The sequence below is a fragment of the Leucopleurus acutus genome (assembly GCF_964270905.1).
Source record: "Leucopleurus acutus genome assembly, chromosome: 14".
Classification (NCBI taxonomy): Eukaryota; Metazoa; Chordata; class Mammalia; order Artiodactyla; family Delphinidae; genus Leucopleurus; species Leucopleurus acutus.
This window is the reverse complement of record NC_139156.1, coordinates 61,590,123-61,612,710: the sequence shown is the minus strand read 5'-3', so window position 1 is coordinate 61,612,710 and position 22,588 is coordinate 61,590,123. Positions and strand designations below refer to the sequence as shown.

Below are 22,588 nucleotides of genomic sequence, written 5' to 3'. Positions count from 1 at the left end.
TTCCTGTGGCAGGCTAGGCAGCAGTGGCCCTAGGGTGACCTCGCACCCTCTGCTCCATCCCAGTGGTGCTTCAAAGGTCACTGCATCTGGAAGTCGCCGGAGCAGACTTATGGCCAGGATGGAGGCTGGAGCTCCTGGACTAAGTTCGGGTCATGTTCACGGTCGTGTGGGGGCGGGGTTCGATCCCGTAGCCGGAGCTGTGACAATCCCCCGTGAGTGCACTGGGCTGAGGTGGGCAGGGCAGGGGCCCGAGGGGGTTGGAGAGGGAGTCGCTGGGGGGGCAGGGCACAAGAAAGAAGGTCCCCTGCAGGTGGCTGTGTACGTATTCCAGTGGACGACGGCCCAGAATTGTTGGGGGCGCCAAACCACTTCCACCTGGGTCTGACGTCTCCCTTTGTGTCTGACTGACATCTGAGAATGGGTCCGAACCAGTGATTCTCAGATTCTCGTCTGCGAAGAATCTGGGTGGGCCCAAGCCTTGGCCAGTTTAACGAGCCCTCCTGTGACCCTCATCCTCCAGCTAAACGTTGAGAAAACACTGGTCTAAATGTTCACTAGCCATGTCTTGGGAGGATAAATTCCCCAAGTCTGTTTCCTACTACCTGAAGCAAAACTTCCTTCAATTTTTCTTAACTTATCTCTTTCTAACATCAAGTCCCCCCCCTCACTACCCCCTACCCATATGTCAGCATTCTGGGGGAATAATCTCTTTCTCGCATTTATCCCCTCTATGGGGACCCCCTCCCATGGTTTTGGAACCTCTGAGCACCAGCTTTTGATGGCCTCCGTCTCCCAAGCTGAAGCAGCCTGCTTAGAACAGCTTCATGAGAGATGGGGGCCGGCTGGGGCTGGCTGGGGCTGGCTGGGGCCGGCCGTGTGGGTCAGCTCTCTCCACGTTCAGTGATTCTGAACCTCTGTGGGGCAGGGCTGGTCCCAGCCCTCACAGTGCTGAGTGATGCGATGGGGACCTCAGAATGGCAGGGTCCTAGGATCACAGAGGCTCGGGGGTGGTCACCCTCCCTCCAGCATCCTCAGGAGTGGTCCTTCATACTCTGCTGTGTACCTCCAGGGATGGGACGCTCCGTGCCCCCTGGAGCAGCCTATTCCTGTGTACTGACCCTTTACAAATATGAGACGAGATGAACAGCCTTCAACCTGTTGGGGGTAGGAAAGCCAGGTTAAAGAAAGGCACGGTGATGCCCACTCTGGATGGACCACCTCCCAGTCACGAGAGAGAGTTATCCCCATTTATTGAACTCGTCTACGATAATAACTGTTTTTATTTTATGAGGCTTAAATGAAGTATAATCTATGCACTCTCAGCACCATGCCCATGCCCAGCACAGATTAGTAAAGGACAGCTGCTGTTATAATTACCCCAGTGCACGGAGCACTTTCTCTGTGCCAGGTGGGGTGCTAAGCACTTCCATGCATAAACCCATGTAATCCTCCCAGCATCTCTGAGCAGAGTGCCAGTAACCTTGTTCACCTGGGTACTTTGTATCCATAATCTTACCGGATCCTTTTAATTTAATGGGGAAGAGAGTACAGATTTAAATACCTTTTTAAAATTTATTCTTCACAGACACACCAGGAGGTAGGTAAAATAAGAAGTGTTATGGTCCCTCCTTTAAAGCAGAAGTTAAGACAGCAAGACTTGGGGTTAGATTTAGCCAGGTCTTCTTATTCCAAATCCAAGTCTCTTTTTACCACTCCGCAGTTTATTATGATATTAAATGGAAGTGGATGCAAGTAGGAGCAGCTGAGTCATTTATTGAGGGCCTACCATGTGTCAGGAGCTGTGTGACGGCTGAAAGAATATACAAAGATGAATCAGATTGATTTCTCTTCTAGCCCAGCTGGAGGGGGTTAGTCATTCCCTCCTGTCTTCCTCCCTCTCCCTCCCCCCATCCTTTGCCCCCTTTCTTTTGCTCATTCTCTCCTCTCCCCCATCACACACACACACACACACACACACACACACACACACACACACACACACACACACACACACACACACACACACACACACACACACACACAATAGGTGGCATATGCCTGAAGGGACCACAAGGCTCTGAGCTCAGCAGTCCTCACAGTGGGGGTTCCTCTCTAGTTTGTAAGTTAGTGGAGCCCCTTTTTATGCTACTCTAAAAGGCTGGGCTACCCCAGGTCACCATGTGGGAAGCCTGCCCCCACCCCGAGCCTTTCCAGCCAGCACGGTCTCTCTGCGCTCGCCCCAGCCCAGCCTATGGAGGCCGCCTGTGCTCGGGGCCCACGTTCCAGTACCAGGTCTGCAACGGCGAGGAGTGTCCGGGGCCCTACGAGGACTTCCGGGCCCAGCAGTGCGCCAAGCGCAACTCCTATTACGTCCACCAGAATGCCAAGCACAGCTGGATCCCCTACGAGCCGGACGACGGTGAGTGGAGTCCTGCTCCCCACGCCCACCCCGTGGCCTTGGGCATCTGCTGGGTCCATGTCTTCCCAGGCAGGGCTTCCCAGGCCTGGCCCACCAGTGAAGGTGGAGGGACAGCGGTGGCACCAAAAGGGATATTGCAGTCGGCAAGTTTGCCACGCGCCTTTGTGCAGGCCTTTGCGCTGTGCGTTGGGGGAGCCACAGTCCTCATCACAGCCATCCTTGCTTTGTATGCTTACGCTGACCGTGTTCTGTCAGATGCAAGGACAATGTCTTGAGCAAGGGTTACTTGGCCCAGAGGTACCGGCTGGCAGCAGTGCTGGCTGTCGGGGTTGGTGCCTTTCGGACATGTCCTTACCTGTGCGGAAGGCCCGGTACAGGTGCGGGTGCCCCTTGCTCTGCTCCTGAGAAGTTTGTCCTATTACATACCACGTTTTTAGGTTTTACTGACGGTGCTACTGTTTCAGTAGTTAAGGAAAATGATTTGAAAGTCAGGCCGATGGGAGTCTGTGGGATCCTCCTACTGACCCCCTACAGGCTACCCTGGACACAGGTCTCAGGACTCAAGCGGAGGGTCTGACTTCTGGGGCCAAGCCAGTGCCTATCTGTTTTGGAGCATTTCCAGGGATGGCTCTCGCAGCGGCAGAGAGAACCCAGTGAAGGGCTGGATTCATGCCTTCAGGCTGGAAGGGCCTTTCACGGTCCTCTCAGTCTACTTTCCCCTGCCGGCCTCTCCATGGTCCTTCCGTAGCCTGATGCTTACCCCCTACCACGTAGCGCCGATCAGAATGGCCTTTCCTGAGCCCAGGGCCGCCTCTTCGTAGCCCTGGTTCCAGAGTATCAATTGCAATTGATCAGCTCACGTTTGGAATGACAGCCTTCAAGTTGGAAGGGACCTTGGAGGCCTGTGTATTGCCCGCCAGTGCACAGACCCCTCCAGAACATGCTTGTAGGGAGTGTCTTCTCCCTGCTTAGACTCCTCCTAGCCTGGGGAGCTCACCACTCCCGTGCCACTGTCGGCTGGCTTCCAGGGCTGCCCAGAAACCCACCTGCCTGGGGTGCACTGGTCAGGGTCCTGCCTGTCTTCGGGAGGGATGCAGCCCCCCACCCCTTAGCCCCTGGCCCAGGTCCCACCAGGAATATGACTCCCCCTCTGCATGAAATCCAAAGTAGTATTGGATGTTGTGGCTCCGGACTTGAGTCCTGAGTGCTGGGGCAAGACGTCACCAGGTATCCCGGGAGCCCAGGGATGAGGACCCTGGAGCCAGATGGTTCCTTACAAATTTTGCTTTGGAAGCCTTGCACATCCATGCAGACCCACACAAGCTGCTGCCACAGGGGTGGAGAAGGGCTGCAAGGCCAATGGAGCAGCTGGACTTTGGGTTTTCCCAGGACTTTTAGTCAAATTCCAGGAAGTTAGCTAAGCCCCAACCTCCCTTTTCCTAAGAAACACAGCAAGTGTTTATATGTTCTCCGGAACCTACTCTCGTAGGACGTTAATAGCCTTGATTTGACTGTTAGAACTAGAGAGGATCTCCCTCCTTCCCTCACTGCCGCTCCGTTTTGTAAACGCAAGCACAGACCACTGTTCTGCCTTACTTTCATGCAGCCTTCTCATGTTCACGAGCATGGTAAGGTTCACCATCACACGTGTGACGGTGACGTGTATGTAGAGGTCAGAGCAGGAGGACTCAAGCCAGACTGCCTGGGTTAGAGTCCTGGCTCTGCCACTTACTGGGTGGCTATATGGCCTTGAGCAAATTCCTTAACCTCTCTGGTCCTTGGTTTCCTCCTCTGTAATGCTACTTCCTTGGGGGTATTGAGAGGCTTAACTTAAGTTAATTCACGAAAAGCATTTACAGTTGTACAGTAAGAATGTATGAAGGTTTTAGAAGTCTGGCGCATAGTAAGCTTTCATTAAGTGTGGGCTTATTATTATTGTTATTATTATTGGTTTATCACTTGATGTTTCTTAACGACGTGATGTGGCATTTTACTGATCAGGCGTAATAAATAAGGAACCGAGGCTCAGAGAGGTCAGATAATTTGCCCAAGGTCACATGGCTCATAAGTGACACAGCAAGCATTTTAAGCCCAGCTCCACACCTAGTTCTCCCCCTGTTGCCCAGAGCTGGCCCCTGGAGCTTCCTGTTCGGGCCACGTGTTAATGTCGGTCTAGGCCAACCCACCTTCTCCGAGCCCAGCTGGCTCAGTGTGGTCCCTTTCCCCACAGACGCCCAGAAGTGTGAGCTGATCTGCCAGTCAGAGGACACAGGGGACGTGGTCTTCATGAACCAGGTGGTCCACGATGGGACTCGCTGCAGCTACCGGGACCCGTACAGCGTCTGTGCCCGCGGCGAGTGCGTGGTAGGTGCCCCCCTCCTGGCTGCCCACCCTCTGCCTGCCCCGGGAGACTGGAGGGCTGCACTGCCTCCTCCTGCTCCCTGGGAAGACAGGCATTGCCTCCCCTTCCTCACCCATGACACCCCTTGGTCCTCAACATGACCTTGGGACGCTGGAAAAGGGTTACTGCCCAACCCCATTCGATGGGAGAGGCGTGGCCAGGTTTAAGACCTTGCCCGTGTCACACGGTGACTCCAAGAATGCCTCTCGGTCCAGGGTCCTCTCCTGTCAGGGCCTGGGGACTGAGGAGGGGGCCAGGGGCTGCCGACCTGGGGGTGGTGGTGGGGCATGGACGCCTCTTCCCGCTGACCCCGTCTCTGGCTTCAGCCCGTCGGCTGTGACAAGGAGGTGGGGTCCATGAAGGCAGATGACAAGTGTGGGGTCTGTGGCGGCGACAACTCCCACTGCAGGACTGTGAAGGGGACTCTGGGCAAGGCCTCCAAGCAGGCAGGTGAGCAGGTTAGGGCTGGGGGACGACCAGGAGGGCTGGGGTTCTGGCCCAGCTAGCGTCCCTAGAGCCCGAACCATCCCTTAGGTGGGCCCTCCCTCCTTGAGCCGGGCCACAGTTCTGGTGCGGGGGGGGCGCCCTGGAGCCTGTCTCAGACCACAGCTGCCCCCGGCTGTGGTTCCTCATTTTCCAGGCGTGCTGTGCCTGCACTTGGGCTCGGGAGCTCAGAAGCATTTCCTGCTTGGCACTGTGTTATCCTAGGAACTCAGCCATCTCTTTGGCCTGGGGCTGTTAGTGGGAATGAGGGTCCAGACAGATCTGTAGATGAGGCCCAGGCTGGACTGGTAATTTCCTTTTTGCTCTTCTCTCTCACTTTTTTTTTTTTTTTTTTTAACTGAAGTGCTTCCTGCTTTGAACTCCTGGTGCCTTAGAGTTCCTTGACTTCCCTCCCCACCTCCAATCTGGCCACACTTGCTGTTGAAAAGGGCCGGATATTAGTCCTTTACACTTTAGTATGAACTAGATTCATTTCCCCTGGGCGTGTTTCACCTTTGCCATGCCTCTCCTCGTTGGGGGAAAGTTGGTTGCTCTGAGAAAGGTTAGTTTTCAGGCCTCGCATTGGGAGGATCACGGGGGCTCCCCATGCTGGATCTTCATGGCCTATTTCATCAAGATTCCTACAGTGGCTTGAAGTGTGAGAAGAAAGAGGGGAGGGAAAGTCAGGAGAGAAAAGGAGGGTCAAGAAAGTGGCAGATAATAGGAACTAACACACACACAGAGCCCAGTGGTATTTATAGAGCATCTTAAGCGATAGGAACTGTGATCCTCTCAGCACCTTATGGAGAAGGGCCCATTCCTATTTTACAGACAAAGAAGCTGAGGTTCCTGGGTATCTGTGAGGAGAGGGGGTGATGGGGGATGCTGGCAGTGGGGCTACCAGCTCAGGATGCTCATGGTTTTTCTGGATCTTCCTCTGTGGCAGGAGCTCTCAAGCTGGTGCAGATCCCAGCAGGTGCCAGGCACATCCAGGTCGAGGAGCTGGAGAAGGTCCCCCACCACATTGGTGAGTGCCAGGGTGCCAGGAGATGGGCAGCCAGGCCCTGGGACCTGCCCTCGGGTGTGGGGGGAGCTGGGAGGGCAGAGGAGAGGATTCTAATGCAGAGGGCATTTCATGAGTTCGAATAATGGGAGAGAACCCTTTTTTTTTTTTTTTTTTTTTTTTTGGTATGTGGGCCTCTCACTGTCGTGGCCTCTCCTGTTGCGGAGCACAGACTCCGGATGCGCAGGCTCAGCGGCCATGGCTCACGGGCCCAGCCGCTCCGCGGCATGTGGGATCTTCCCAGACCGGGGCACGAACTCCTGTCCCCTGCATCGGCAGGCGGACTCTCAACCTCTGCGCCACCAGGGAAGCCAGAGAGAACCCTTTTTTATTGATTGATTGATTTTTATTCATGTTGAAATGGGAACCTGCTCCATGGTTCAAATATCAGAAGGTATGAAAGGAGATCCAGTGAAGATTCCCCCCCAGCCCACAGCCCCCAAGGGCAGATTTCTTTGGGGGGTGATGAAAATGTTCCGGCGTTAGACAGTGGTGATGATTGCAGTCACTGAATTGCATACCTTGAAAGACAGAATGGTTTGGTGTGTGAATTAATCTCAATTTAAAACACGTAAGCATGGTTTGGCGGAGGCTCCTGGCGAGCAGGTGGGCAGAAGGCCGCTGCCCGCACGCTGGGCTGTGGCTGGGTTCCCCCACACTCGTCTGTGCTCAGGCTCCTTACTGAGGGCATGTGGGCTGTGATGTCACTGGGCCTCAGCATGTCACAGAGGCCGCTCTTACCCACTGTGGCCACCAAGTCACCCTGCTTGTCACCAGCTCGTCATAAACACGAACCCAGAACCTAACATCTCTGGGCAAGCTTGTATATTACAAAAGTGCTGACTTTTCATATTTTTAGGTTATTATTAAAATAATACAAAACATTTTTAAAGTCTCCTGGAGAACTTGCACTCCCTGGAGAATACATCTGCATTAGCACAGCTGTAAAAATTCCTAACCTGCTCTGGAGGGCACCTGAGTGTAGTCCAAGCAGGCATAAGGCACAAGGGGAAACTGATGCGCAAAGTGGCTTGTGGGCCCTCTGTGTGCCCTCATTCACTTGCGGGCTGAGCCAGTCTGGGCCTGGGTCTCCCATCTTCTACCCCGTGCCCCTGCCATCTGCACCTCTGCACAGGGGGTGTGAGACGGGAGGGCTTTGGCTTGGCCGCCTCCCTGCCCACTTGCCTGTCTGGCTGTGGAGAATTACGCCTGCACAGGGACAAGGAGAGAAGGTCATTTACCCCTGGAAGAGGATGGTTGCTTACAGACACTCCTCCTACTGCACCCCTACAGATGATTCCATAATGTCAGCAGCCCCTTGGGCCCCTGGCCAGCCCCTTCCACCCACGGCCCCCCAACCCCGCTCAGATGTCCAGCCCTTCCAAGGAGCTAGATGGGCTCGTAGGCAGCAGATGGGCTTCCCCGGAGGTCGGGGCAGAGGCTCCTAGCACCTGTGGCAGGCTCTGGGCAGGCACACTTGCTGTGTGTTTATGGGGTGAGGGTTAGAGCTCTCCGGGAGCCTGGGGGAGAGGGAAGCAGCACTGAGACCTGTCATCAGCACGGGTTGTGTGATTACACGTGTGTGAGGTCCGCAGCGGCCCTGGCGTAAATGTGCAGAATGTGTATGTGGGAGTGAGTGTGTGTGTGCCCGTGTGTGTGCACACGCGCGCTAACAGGGTATGTACTCTCTGGAGAAGCCCGGGACAGGTGGCAGCCTTGGCAGTGAAGGCCGAGGCCCTGGTCCAAATGTGTGAGGCGCTCCTGGAATTCGGGGTCATGGACTCTGAAAGGAAGTGAAGGGAAGACAAGCCGTGCTGTTAATACCCACCGTGTGGGGGGCCTTGAGCTGGTGCTTTTCATTCGTTATCTCGTCGGAGCCTCATGATAACCCTCTTGTTATCCCATTTTGCAGTTGAGGAAACTGAGGCTCCGAGAAGTTAAAAGAGTTGCTGGAGGTACCGAGTGGGTCAGTGGTAGGACCTGGGCTCAGAGCTGGTAGGAGGTAGTGGAGATTCCAGCCCACCACCCCCAGGAAGGAGGGGGGTACATCCAGGGACCGGGGACAGCAGTGGTCGTGAGCTGCAGAGGCAGACAAGGGCCTGAGGAGATGCTCGGCTCTAGCCTGGAGGGTCTGGTGATTCTGGGGGCTGGCAGAGATCAGGTTGCGGGAAAGGAGGGGGCGTCTCTCTTCCCACTCAGCAGGGAGGCTGGCCCTCCGGAGAGCTGGGCTACCAGCCTCTGTGTGTCCAGGACAAACCCTTGCCCCTCTCAGGGCCTCTGATTCCCCATCTGGATTAATAACAGCACCAACCTCAGGATGCGTGTGAGGATCCCACTGAGGCGGGAGCAGAGTAAACAGCATGTGGTTCATCCCTGGATCCTTAGCTCTTATAAGTACACCAGGTGGGGACACCCCGGGGCTCCAGAGCCTTTGCCATCCCCACCTGACTGGGGGCTCGGGTCCCACGGTGCAGCCATTCTCTGACCCCTGATGCCTCCAGGGTGGATGAGGCTGTAACTCGGGGGCCTTTGCTGGGGTGTCTGCAACTACACACCTTCCGCCCGCCGGTCACCCAGCGCCTTTCAGTTACAAGTTGTGAGTTACTCGCTGACTGGGACTTTAAGGGGGAAAAATGAACAGATATTTTTTATACTCCGGCTCTGTGCCAGGCGCTGTGCTGGGCCGAGGACACTGAGATGGAGGAGGTACACTGACAGGCTATGGGAGAGACAGGATATCTGTAATTGCAACAGTGCTAAAAGTCAGGGGCTGATTTGATGACAGTAATAGTGCCTACCATTTATTAAGTGCCAACTGCATGCCATGCACTCTGCCTGGTTCTTTATATATATGAACTCCTTTGATTGTCCCAAGAGCCCCATGGCAGGGTTGGTGGGCAACCTGCGATTATCCTCATGGGGCAGCAGCCCTATGAGCTAGGTAGAATTACCATTCCCATTTTACAGATGGTAAAACTGAGGCAACACAGGGAGGCTAAGTAACTTTCCCAGATCAGTCTGGCTCCAGAGCCTGTACTCTTAGCCTCTATGCTCTGCTGTCGAAGTTGTAGGGAGGGCAAATCCCTGAGGACTGGACAATCAAAGAAGGCTTCCTGGAGGAGGGGAGACTTGTGCTGAGCCTTAAATGTGGGTGGAGATTAGTCGGGCAGGAAGAAGGGGAGACAAAGTGAGAGGAATGGTGTGTACCAGGGTCCAGAGGCAGGGGTGCTATGTGGGGGCAGTGGGATGATCCATCGGACTGGAGAAAGGCTCAGGTGGGAAGGAGTGACAGGTGGGCAGGGAGCCCCTAGGGGCCCACTGGGACGGCCTTGAAACCCCTGAGGTGTGGCTGGTGCTCCTGTGGAGGGGAATAGAAATCTGTGTGACCCTCTCCCCATGGCCAGCGGTGAAGAACCAGGTCACAGGCAGCTTCATCCTCAACCCCAAGGGCAAGGAACCCACGAGCCGGACCTTCACTGCAATGGGCCTGGAGTGGGAGTACGCGGTGGAGGACGCCAAGGAGAGCCTCAAGACCAGTGGGCCCCTGCCGGAAGCCATTGCCGTCCTGGTGAGTCCCCACCCTGCATGGTGGCCCCTGCCCCCGCCCCCCCGCTTGCTGCCCCAGCCCAATCCCCTAGCTCACCGTCTCTGCTGCTGAGCCAACGCAGGCCTGGTGGAAATCCTCCTGTTTTGGTGTCTTCAGGAGCCTGGGTAAGGCCAAGATGCCCTCTGTGCTTCGAGGCTGGGAGGGTGGCAAGTGAGGAGGAAAAAAGAAATGGTTGTCTCACTGTCTGATCAGAGATGCCCCACACAGGGAGTCTGTTCTCCTTAACACGGGGTCAGAAATAGGGCCCAGGAGGAGCTGGAGGGACCTGGGTTGGTTCCCCCATCGTTCTGCCATCATCCAGTATCCAGTTGCATTATGGCTTTGCCAGCAAGTGAGGCCAGGAGTCCAGTGGCCTGTGGCCCAGGAGTGCTGTCTGGCACTGCCAGCCTCCTGAGAGGGGGATGGGGCCACTGTCCCAGCTGAGGCCCACCTCTGCCCACACCCCCTCTTCCTAGACTGTAAGCCAGGGCTTATGGAGCAGGGATTGTTAACTCAGGAGACCAGACCGGGAGGGGCTCTATTGGCACCGGCTGGTGGCAGGGAGACCTCCTACAGGCTTTGTTCCTGGTGCTACCCTCATTAGTCAGGGAGGTCCTAGAGGGCAGGGTCTGAAGCCTATTGATGTCAGCATATTAATTCAATCCAGCGTGTGCTTCCTACTCACCCTATATTTGTTGTCCACCCGTACACCCATGGCTGATTAATTTTCAGCGAGAGTACTAAGACCATTCAGTGGGAAAAGAAGAATCTCTTCAACTAATGGTGCTGGGACAACTGGATATGCACATGCAGAAGAATGAAGTTGAACCCCTGCCTCACACCGTGTACCAAAATCAGCTCAAGATAGATCAAAGCCCCAAGTACAAGAGCTAAAACCATAGAACTCTTGGAGAAAAGAGAGGGATAAATCTCATGATCTCGGATTCTTAGATATGATACCAAAAGCATGAGCAACAACAACAAAAAAGAGAGAAATTGGTCTTCATGGAAATTGAAAGCTTTTGTACATCAAAAAAGACGTTTTGAAGGAAGTGAGAAGATAACCTGAACAGACTGGGAGAAAATATTGGCAATCCTATATGTGATAAGAGTCTCTATTGTAGACCATCTTCTAGAGTCAGGCAGTGTGGGTGCTCTGGTGAGCAGGACAGACCAGCAGACGTGGTTCCTGCCTTCATTGGAACTTAGGTGTGTGGGAAGGAGAATCACCGATGGGCACACAGGCTGTTCTCAGGCCTGGCACACAGTAGCTGCTTAGCTTGAGTTGTTTTTTTTTTTTAAAAAAAATCTTTATTAGAGTATAATTGCTTTACAATGGTGTGTCAGTTTCTGCTTTATGACAGAGTGAATCAGTTACACATATACATATGTCCCCACATCTCTTCCCTCTTGCATCTCCCTCCCTCCTACCTTCCCTATCCCACCCCTCTAGGTGGTCACAAAGCACCAGCTGATCTCCCTGTGCTATGTGGCTGCTTCCCACTAGCTATCTGTTTTATGTTTGGTAGTATATATATGTCCATGCCACTCTCTCACTTTGTCACAGCTTACCCTTCCCCCTCCCCATATCCTCAAGTCCATTCTCTAGTAGGTCTGTGTCTTTATTACCATCTTGCCCCTAGGTTCTTCTGACCATTTTCTGTTTTAGATTCCATATATATGTGTTAGCATACAGTATTTGTTTTTGTCTTTCTGACTTACACTTCACTCTGTATGACAGTCTCTAGGTGCATCCACCTCACTACAAATAACTCAATTTCATTTCTTTTTATGGCTGAGTAATATTCCATTGTATATATGTGACACATCTTCTTTATCCATTCACCCGATGATGGACACTTAGGTTGCTTCCATGTCCTGGCTATTGTAAATAGAGCTGCAATGAACATTTTGGTACATGACTCTTTTTGAATTATGGTTTTCTCAGGGTATATGCCCAGTAGTGGGATTGCTGGGTCGTATGGTAGTTCTATTTTTAGTTTTTTAAGGAATCTCCATACTGCTCTCCATAGTGGTTCTATCAATTTACATTCCCACCAAGAGTGCAAGAGTATTCCCTTTTCTCCACACCCTCTCCAGCATTTATTGTTTGTAGATTTTTTTTTTTTCTGTTTTGGAGTTTATATTATTTTGCTGTTGTTATTTTTATTTTTTAACATCTTTATTGGAATATAATTGCTTTATAATGCTGTGTTAGTTTCTGCTTTATAACAAAGTGAATCAGTTATACATATCCATATGTTCCCATATCTCTTCCCTCTTGAGTCTCCCTCCCTCCCACCCTCCCTATCCCACCCCTCTAGGTGGTCACAAAGCACCAGCTGATCTCCCTGTGCTATGCGGCTGCTTCCCACTAGCTATCTATTTTACGTTTGGTAGTGTATATATGATGATGGCTATTCTGAGCGGTGTGAGATGATATCTCATTGTAGTTTTGGTTTGCGTTTCTCTAATGATTAATGATGTTGAGCATTCTTTCATGTGTTTGTTGGCAATCTGAATATCTTCTTTGGAGAAATGTCTGTTTAGGTCTTCTGCCCATTTTTGGATTGGGTTGTTTGTTTTTTTGATATTGAGCTGCATGAGTTGGTTGTATTAGCCTCAGTTTTGCCATGTGGCTACAGGTCTGAAAGGCCTCGCCAGCGCGTGCTCAGTGCTGCCCCCTCCTGGCTCTCACTGGTTCTGCTTCTGACCCCACATCCTCCCCTTTGACCCCTCCTCCCCGGTCTCCCTATGCTGGCCTTGCTTCCCTGCTCTCCAGTCCTTTGCCACCTTGTCTGTCTCCCTTCAGGTGCTCCCCCCAGCTGAGGGTGGCCCCCGCAGCAGCCTGGCCTACAAGTACGTCATCCACGAGGACCTGCTGCCCCTTATCGGGAGCAACAACGTGCTCCTGGAGGAGACGGACACCTACGAGTGGGCACTCAAGAACTGGGCACCCTGCACCAAGGCCTGCGGAGGAGGTACTCGCTTGCCTGACCGCAGACGCCTTGTGGGAGGAGCGGGAGGGGTCGGGGGCCTGACATCGTCTCCACTTGGCATGTCCCCGGCTCGTGCCTCAGTTTCTCCTTGAAGGTCTCTGGGGTGTGGCAGGGTGCCTGGGCAGGGCCTTGGGGCTGGGCTGGGGGTGCTAGAGCAGTATCCGGGGCGGGACCTCTGCCCTGTAAGGGCTCACCAGCTGCGCGCAGAGACAGCAGCCCACGTCCCCACCTGTGCTATACCAGTGACACCTGAGATGGGCCGGTCAAGGAAGGCTTCTTCAGAAAGTGACTTGGGGATGGGAAGATGCAAAGGCACAGAGGGAGGGGGGATTGGCTGCAGTCTCTCCAGAGCTCACGGTCCCTGAGGCTCTGGGCAGGACAGTGGGGGCCTGGTGAGACTGACCCCCACGGCAGGCTGTCCTCCCTTCAGGGATCCAGTTCACCAAGTACGGCTGCCGGCGCCGACGAGACCACCACATGGTCCAGCGGCACCTGTGCGACCACAGGAAGAGGCCCAAGCCCATCCGCCGGCGCTGCAACCAGCACCCGTGTGCCCAGCCTGCGTGAGTGCTTTCTGGGGGAGGGACAAGAGGCTGACCGCAGACCCTCTCTCTGCCCTGACGTCAGGACGAGGGGCGGGTGAGCCTGCTTCCGCCAGCGCTGGAGGGTGGAGGCACGTAGCCCCCGCAGCCGGGACTTCTTGAGCAGAGAGCACCCACACGCCAGCCTCTGCCCATGGCCCGCGCGGCCTTCCTGGCCCGTCCATCCCCTCTGGGATTTCTGCATTAACTTTCACTCCCAGAAGGAGGAAGGTGCTGCCTTTGTTCTGCTCCTCCCAGGATTATTTTACAGATGGGGAAGCTGAGGCCCGATCTGGGGACACAGCTTTCCCTCAGTGATCCAGGGGGTCCATGCAGGTGAAGAGGATTTCAGTGTTTCCAGGCCCTAGGCCAGGACGCTGTCTACCAGTTCCTCCCTGCCCTGTCATCTGGGGCCCAGGGATGCGGTCTGGCCTTCCAGCGCCCAGCTGTGGTCTAGCCCCTGATTGGGATTCCCTGGCCTGAGGACACAGGCTCTTTTTGAGCCCAAGGTCATGTTCTTGGGGTTACTTGGAGGTGGCTTTGGGGAGAGGAGAGAGCTATAATCTGTGGAGGATCGATGTCTGGTCTCTGGGTCTGTTGCCCAGCTCGTCCTCAGCCCCAGCAGGCTTCTCTAGTGGCCCCCAGGTAGGGCCGAGGGTGGCTGGCCAGTAGGAAACCATGAAGAGCTGAGTCCATCCTCCTGCCTCCCAGGAGTCCTCCCAGGGTTGGGGGGTTCCAACTCGGCCTTGCTGATCCACAGCAGCTCTGCTCCCACAGGGTAGAGGGACCTCAGAGCCAGGGCGGGAGCTGCTGACCGGTGCTAGAGGCTGCCATGGCCTCCCTGTGACCGGCCCAGGCCACGATCCCCAGCCCCCTGGCTCTCCATGGTTCTTTTTTATGTATTACTTTTTATTCAGGCCACTTTGCCCACAAACATCTGTGATCACAGAGCATGCGGGGCTAACTCTTCCATGACCCCTAGCAGGTCACCCCACCCCGGCTTGTCTCCTTATCTGTAAAATGTCAAATGAAGTTTCGGGGCTTTTTGTTTTGTTTGTCAAGGGAAGGGGTTGGCTAAAGCCGTCGTTTACTAAATGATGCCTCAGGAAACAGAGGCGAGTGGGAGTTGGGGGCTGCCCCTCCCTCCACCCCACCAGAGCAGTTTTGCTTTTGTCTAACTCTTCCAGTGGGCGCCTGCTTAAGATGCTGCTGGAAGTTGCTCTGTGGCTAAAAGACGCTTGGAGACTAGCGGCTTAGCTGATCAGCACCAAAGCTCTGCAGGCACTGACGGTGATAATAATAGTGCCTGCACTTATGACATGCCTACTGCGTGCCATGCACTCTGCCATGTGCTTTACATATACAGGTCCTTTAATTGTCCCAAGAGCCCCATGGTAGGGGCTTCTACTCTGCAAGCGAGAGGGATTCAGCCAGAAACACTCGGCCTGCAGGGAGCGCCAGATCTCTCTGCAGCTCCTCCACCCAGACCCTCCTCTTCCTTGACTTTGCAAGGAAGGCGCCTGTCGGCCCAGCCCCTCCCACGCCCTGAGGACAGCTCACCTGGGACCAGGCTCCCGTCCGCCACTGGGCTGGACAGGGCACGCGGTGGCAGGGCCGACGGGCCTCGGGCCGTCCCCGGGGCAGGCCTTGGCCGGCATGGCCTTGTGGGTACCGTTGGAGAGGGGCAGCAGGCACTGCACTCCCCGAGTCTGCACCCCCAGCTTCCCACAACTCCGGCTGCAGGTGCCCCACTCCTCCGTCATGAGTGGCCCTGGGAGGAAGTGTCCCATAGTCCTGCCTTTCCTCCACCTTTCTCCCTGTCTGTCTCCAGGTGGATGACGGAGGAGTGGGGCACCTGCAGCCGGAGTTGTGGGAAGCTGGGGGTGCAGACTCGGGGAGTGCAGTGCCTGCTGCCCCTCTCCAACGGTACCCACAAGGCCATGCCGGCCAAGGCCTGCCCCGGGGACCGGCCCGAGGCCCGTCGGCCCTGCCACCGCGTGCCCTGTCCAGCCCAGTGGCGGACGGGAGCCTGGTCCCAGGTGAGCTGTCCTCAGGGCGTGGGAGGGGCTGGGCCGACAGGCGCCTTCCTTGCAAAGTCAAGGAAGAGGAGGGTCTGGGTGGAGGAGCTGCAGAGAGATCTGGCGCTCCCTGCAGGCCGAGTGTTTCTGGCTGAATCCCTCTCCCCACATCTGATCTGATTTTTCTCAAAACTAAGTCCAACGGTATGCTGGGCCATGGTTGTGGGCTTGGCCTTTGTATCCATTCACTATCAGCTTTGACCTTCACAGAGTTAGGAGGCCTGGGCTAATATCCCTGTGTTACAGATGAGCAAATTGTAAGACACTCTTGTATTAAGAAATATTTACTGGGACTCCCCTGGATGTCCAGTGGTTAAGACTCGGCACTTCCACTGCAGGGCGCACGGGTTCAGTCCCTGGTCGGGAAACTAAGGTGCCAAGTACGTTCCAGGCACACTGTACTAAGAATGCCTGGAACCCACTACCAACCAGACAGACCTGATTCTTGTCCTCATGGTGCTTACAGTCTAGTGAGGGAGACATAAGAGACAAGTACCAATAACAAAAGCATTTACAGGTTGCAGTTGGAGCTGAGCCGAAGTAAACAGGGTAACATATCAGGGAGGGCCTCTCTGAGGAGGTGACATTCGAGCTGAGACCTGAGGTGTGAGCCATATGAAGACCCTGAGACAAGAACAACCTTGCCATGTTCCAGAAACCTAAAGGGCATTGGGACTAGAGCTTAATGAGAGGGGCAGGGGTTACACGACATCTTTGGAGAGTGGGCAGGGGGTCAAATCCTGCAGGGCTTTATGAGGAGTTAGAGTTATTCTAAGAGCAGTGGGAAACTTGAAAGGTTTTAACGTGTATGTCATCAGCTCTGATTTCAGGTTTAAAGATCACTCTGGCAGCTCTGTAGCAAGTTCATTGCTGGGAGGCCAGGGAAGAAAAAGGCAAACAGTAAGAAGGTTGTGGAATAGTCCAGGGGCCACAGGGAAGTTTTTTCAAGTTTGGGGTTTTTTCTTAAAAATGCGTTTGATATGAACCTTGAAGACATTGTGTAGAGTGAAATAAGTCAGACACAAAATGACAAATACAGTATGATTCCACTTATGTGAGACACCTAGAGCAGTCAAATTCATAGAGAGAGAAAGTAGAAGTGTGGTTGCCAGGGACCAGGGGAGAGGGGAATGGGAAGTTAATGTTTAATGGGCACAGAGTTTCAGTTTGGGAAGAAGAAACCGTTCTAGAGATGGATGGTGGCGATGCTTACACAGTAATGTGAATGTACTTAGTGCCACTGAACTGTACACTTAAAAATGGTTATGATGTAAATTTTATGATCTGTGTATTTGATTACAATTTTTAAAACCTCATTCGATCATGGAAATAAGCACAATGATGTTTATTGTAATAACAGAATATCAGGAAATATTCTAAATATCTATCCATAGGAAATTGGACCCCCCCCCCAAAAAAAACCCCATGGTCTATTCATGTAATAAAATACTATACAGCAAGAAAAATGAATAAGCTTGAACTGTACTCATCAATATAGATAACCCTCAGAAAAATAGGTGAGAAAAAGCACTGAAGTATGAAGAAAGTAGCCCTACCAATGGGGATACCATTTACTTAAAGTTTAAAAAGGCACAACACGGTATTTGAAAATGCACCAGAATACTGATTTACTAAAGTTGCTAGTGGGGGTGTTTGAACAGGCGTTCATGACCAACTTCCTCATACCTTCCTGTAGGCTTGAAATATTGCATAATACAGAGTATTTTAAAGAACTAAAAATCCCCACACAACCTGTGCAGATTTTATATTCTTCTCCATAATATATAGCTTTATTTGTTTGAATATAAACCAGAAAGACCGCTGATCCATAAAGGGCCCCTTACGTAAAACAGAGAGGTGACATGACAGCTGGTGGAAGATAGTTGCCCCTGTAAGATGGGCAGAGCATTCCAGAGCTATTGCTGTTTGTAATTATTCCTCCTGGGAAGATGAGCCGTCTTTGTCCCACTGTTCTGTGTGGCATGTGACCCTTGTGTCTCCCTTGCTCATCACCTGCCCTGGTATGAGAAGTGGACCTTTGCAAGTCCTTCCCATCCCGCTAGGAGAGGCTGTGCTCAGTGCCTACAAACCCAGTGACCTGGTCACGTGGGGCACCCTTGCTTTTCCTGAAGCCACTGCACCCCTTTATCAGAGTATGTGGGTTCCCGGGCGTGATGTGTGTGGCAGCCCTTTCAAATGGCCTTCTGTTCCTTGTACCCACACCTTTTCCTCTTAGAGAAGAAGACACTTTTGAGCATGTCTCTACAAGCTGAGTGTTGGAAACAAAGTCATTGAATGTCAGAGCTAGAGGGGTCCGTGGTGACCCCATCACCCAGCTCTCTCAGCTTAGCCGTTGTTACAGTCTGGGTTCCTACATCCCCTTAACAAGGTATCATCAAGTGCATGGACCTGCCTCAGGTCCCTTGGGCTAGTGGATGGCGGCAGGGTGATACACAAAATATTTAAGGACCCAGGCACAGGCCAGACAGAGTGAACACAAGCAGTAGTGCCGGAATGGGGTCCCACAGGCCCCCTCCAGATGGTGGGAAGGTTCAGGGGGTTCCAAAATCAGGGCAGTGGCTCTTTCCCACCTGGTACAGGAGTATTTGACAGTTGCTGTGCTGTCCTGGAGAGGCTGTTGAGAGCAGTCCTTGCATGTCCCTCTGGTCCAGCAGAGACTTGGCACCCTTCTCTGTCCCATTTCTGTCCTGGGCACTGGCTGGACTGCAGAGCTCACCGCCTCCTTCCACTGTCTCTCCACACCCCTCGCTCCCGTCTCCCCACGGCAGTGCTCCGTCACTTGCGGAGAGGGTGTCCAGCTGCGGCAGGTGGTGTGCCGGGCCAACGCCAGCAGTCTGGGGCAGTGTGAGGGGGACAAGCCGGACACGGTCCAGGTCTGCAGTCTGCCCGCCTGCGGAGGTGAGCCGGGTAGGATGGGGGTCCAGCCCAGCTCCTCTGGCCTAGACCTGAGGCCCAGCTTGGCTGGCTTCCCAGTCCAAATACTAGAGCTGCTTTTCCCCCTCACAGAAAATCTCCAGAATTCCACAGTGAGGGCTGACGTCCGGGAACTTGTGACCCCAGACGGGGAGTGGGTGCCACAATCTGGGCCCCTAGATCCCATCAACAAGATATCATCAAGTAAGTGTATCTCTGGACCCCACCCCCTCCCCATCCTTCCAGTGTTCACGGCATCGTGGGCATGGGCCGTGCAGTGGAGTGGACCCGGCTTCCCGTCTGTCCACGTGACCTTAGCCTCTTGGAGCCTTGGATTCCTCAGCTGTGAGGTGGGGATGATGCTTATATTGGTCCATGATCCCTTATCTGCAGTTCCAAAATATTGAAAGCTGCAAGTGTCCCCCTAAATTTGGTGCAGACTCACTGGGAAGCAAAATCTGAACTGAACTAACGAGAGATTAGTTATGCTTTTGCTACGGAAACATTGCCGTATTTGGTTGCAAGGTGACCTCCAGTCTCCACTGGGGACATTAATGTAAATACACTGAATGTTACTCTTCTAACCTCAGAAGTTCTGAATTATGAACCATATCTGGTTCCAGGATTTTTGGATGAGCAGTTGTAGTTCTGAGCTCTCTTTATAGGGCTGTTGAGAGAATTAAATGAGATAATGCATGCATTCCTGCTTAGCAGTCAGCCAACAACAAATATAGTAGCAGCCATTTCTCTCTGCTTCATGATCAGGAGCCCAGCAGCTCACCCTCTCATCTTTCCATCCATCCACCCATCCATCTAACCACCCATCCATCCATTAATAAATATTAACTAAGCACCTACTATATACCAGGCTCTATGTTCTGTGCTTCCTTCCTAGGTTCCTTCTCTGTTTCCCTTTCTTACCTTCCCAAGGACCAGGGTCTGACAAGATGAGTAGCAGAAAGATCCCAGACCCAAACTCCTAGTTAGAGGATCAGTTGGCTGTGTGACCTTGTACAAATTCGTGAAACTCTCTGAGCTCGGCAACCTCACCTGTAAAATAGAGGGGTCTGATTAAATGTCCTCAAAGGAACTTCTGGCTCCAGCCTTGCTGCTGCTCTGCTCCTGTGCTGAGGCTCAGGCTGTTCAAGTGCTTGGGTTTCCTTTCCTTTTCCTCTGGGAGCAAAGGGGAGCTCTGATTCTGACCCTAGAATTCTAGCGCCATCTAGAGGCCACTGGCTTTCCATTTTCTCTAGTCTCTCTCCTGTTCCCCTAAGCCAGCACCCTACCTTTTCTCTCTTCTCTTTCTCTCCCCCTCCTCTCCTCTTCCCTGTCCCCCTCCTTTTCTCTTTCCCTGGAAAAATTAATAGAAAGCAAAGCTCCTGCCTTCACATCGTCTGGAGAGACCTACCTGAAGTTATCACAGAAATGCAAAAACATTTTTAGATGACATTTGAACAAAAGCAAACAAAACTAATATAGTGAGCACCCCTCTATGCCAGGAACTTTACAAATGCTACTTACAATAATAATATTATTATTCATTGGTAAATGTCAGCATTATCCCCATTTCACAGAAGAAACTGAGTGTTGGACAGTTTAAATGACTTGCCCGAAGCCTTGCAGCTTTTTAGTGATAGAGCCTTGATCGGAACCTAGATCTGCTTGATCCCAAATTTGTTGGTGGGGGGCTTACTGTTCCAAATGCGTGCTCACCAGGGGCAGGACGTTTAAGCCGCTCGTCACAGTGTGAGTAACCCGGGCGTCTGCCTGGCCCCAGCCAGAGTGGCTCGGATTCCTTTGGGTTGATTGGGAGGTGGTGAGGGTGGGAGGGGGAGGGCCGAGTGGGAGTTGTAACCTGGCTGATGGGCGTCCTCCAGCATCGGTCCTTGTGCTGTGTGTGCAGCGGAGCCCTGTGTGGAGGACAGGTCCATCTTCTGCCAGATGGAAGTGCTTGGTCGCTACTGCTCCATCCCCGGCTACCACCGGCTGTGCTGTGAGTCCTGTACCACGAAGGCCTCGGGCCCTGATGCGAGCCCGGACCCCAGCCTGGCCTCACCACCACCCTTCTCCACTCCTGGGAGCCCCTTCCGAGGACCCAAGGCCCCTCCAGAGGCTGTGGAGCCCACTGTGGGACCAGCGGGATCAGACGGCCATCAGCATGGCCGAGCCACACAGCTCCCAGGACCTCTGGGCACAAGCTTCCCAGTGAGCCAGCGCCGCTTTGCTGCCCAGAAACGGAACCCTACAGTGTTCTGGGGCACTTCTCCTAGTGCCCCCCGGGGACTGCCCTGGGGCTGGGCTGGGGCCCCTACACCAGTCTCTGAAGATAAGGGGCAGCTCAGGGAAGACCCGAAGCATCCAGGCACCAGCCTTCCCACCACCTCCCCGGTGACATGAGCCTCGCCTTGCCCATCCCTCCGGTCAAGTTTACACTCTCTGTGCTGCCCCAGACATCCCGGCTCAGAGGACACACAGCGGGGCCGGGGCAAGCACGGGCTGCCTTTTAAATTATTTGCCTTCTTATTGTTCTAGTTTGGGGCTGTGACACTTTTCACCCCATGAAGTGGGTCTATGAGGAAGAAACAGATCAGGGAAAGCCCTAACCGGAGATACCTCAGCAAGCAGCCCAGGTGACCGAATCGAACCTCTCAGGGGCTCCTGGCTGTCTCTCCTGCCAGGACTGAGGGCCAGCTAAGTCCCCCCACACACACACACACACACACACACACACACACACACACACACACACACAGCCACCGGGCCTCACACTGCCTCCCTTTGCCAGAAATTGTGGGGACCCCTGTGGAGACCCCGAGTACCAGGCCCCTCTGCCAAGAGGGGCAGAGCAGGGCCGGGGAAGGTCGGGGAACCCTCACAGGGTGGTCCAAGAGGAAGTGGGCTGGGGCCGAATGTGGTCGTGAGGCTCCAGCCGCAGGGCTGGGGTGGGCGGGAGGCCAGTTCATCTCAGACCCAGCTCTTCATAGCGAGAGCTCCAGACAGCTCCTCTGGCCATGGCCAAAGGGCAGAGTCCACCTTGCACTTGCTGGCTGGAGGGCCATGTTGGTGGCCACCTCTGCCCCTGAAGATGGCATTTCCTATTACTTCTGGTGCCTCCAGTTTACAGGTGGGCCTGTTAACCTCACCCCAGGCCCCCCTGAGAAGGGGGCTCTGGACACTTGGGAACATGTGTCCTCATCATCCAGGGGGTCCCCAGCTGGTGCTAGGCCCCCTGGCTGGACCAGGAACGGCAACTGTGGTCGTCACTCCGGTGCGTGAAGAGAGCACGGGCTGGAAGGTGACTTTGTGGGGCACAGAGGAGACGTGAGTTCTCAGGCTGAGCCCTGCCAATCATTGCCCTCTACCGAAGACCGCTCCTGCTGGAGTCAGGCATCTTCTTCTCCCACCCGGCTTAAGCTGGACTGGAGGTCCATTCGTGGTACTGGGTGCGGGTGCGGGGGTGACCAGGCTCCAGGGCTGAGGACCGGAGTCCACTCATAGCCGGGTCCTGGGGATGACAAGGGCCCCAAGTGCCTCTCGTGCAGGTGGGGAGGAGACACACTGGGGAGCCTCAGGTGCACCCATGTTACCTCCAAGGGCAGGTAACTTCCCTGGGCCCTCTGGCCCTCAGGAAGCCACCCGGTTCCCAGGACCTCTCCCAGGGATCCTCACTCTAAGTTATGCAGAGGGTCTCCCAGACTCCTCAGCAGGCCGTAGAGGTGCTGGCTAGTTCTTCTGTTCCAGGGCAAGGTGGCCACTCTGAGCCAGGCTAGAGGAATAGGAGCAGTGGGCCCCGGGCGGCAACCCCGGAGAGTGGAGGCCCTAGAGGGGCTCCCCAGGTGCCCTCTTCACCCGCTGCCTGCCCCTTCCCGGCAAGGCTGGGGCACACACTGAACCATTCCTGCGCGACCCAGCCTGCCTGTGTTAAGTGCCTTTGAGATCCAGATCCTTACAATTTTATGTATTTATTAACATTGTCCTTGGTGTTTGTTTTGGACCCCAGAACGTTGTGCTGTGTTTTTCTTTTTCTCTCTGTTTTAGTGGAAA

At 54.0% G+C, this 22,588-nt stretch overlaps 1 protein-coding gene across 2 annotated transcripts in view; it reads left to right on the top strand.

Moving 5' to 3' along the window:
* The window catches only part of ADAMTS14 (ADAM metallopeptidase with thrombospondin type 1 motif 14), a gene marked incomplete at both ends in the record, with an annotated part of 91,028 nt that extends 70,087 nt beyond the window's left edge, over positions 1-20,941 (top strand). For both annotated transcript variants that reach the window (XM_082855060.1, XM_082855059.1), the window contains 12 exons: positions 64-212; positions 2,244-2,419; positions 4,650-4,783; positions 5,147-5,270; positions 6,250-6,330; positions 9,771-9,934; positions 12,765-12,933; positions 13,382-13,514; positions 15,364-15,571; positions 18,400-18,529; positions 18,638-18,748; positions 20,448-20,941. In XM_082855060.1, the coding sequence (XP_082711186.1) occupies positions 64-212; positions 2,244-2,419; positions 4,650-4,783; positions 5,147-5,270; positions 6,250-6,330; positions 9,771-9,934; positions 12,765-12,933; positions 13,382-13,514; positions 15,364-15,571; positions 18,400-18,529; positions 18,638-18,748; positions 20,448-20,941 (2,073 nt within the window). The remainder of the gene's footprint in view (positions 1-63; positions 213-2,243; positions 2,420-4,649; positions 4,784-5,146; positions 5,271-6,249; positions 6,331-9,770; positions 9,935-12,764; positions 12,934-13,381; positions 13,515-15,363; positions 15,572-18,399; positions 18,530-18,637; positions 18,749-20,447) is intronic.
* Between the last annotated feature and the right edge of the window lie 1,647 nt (positions 20,942-22,588).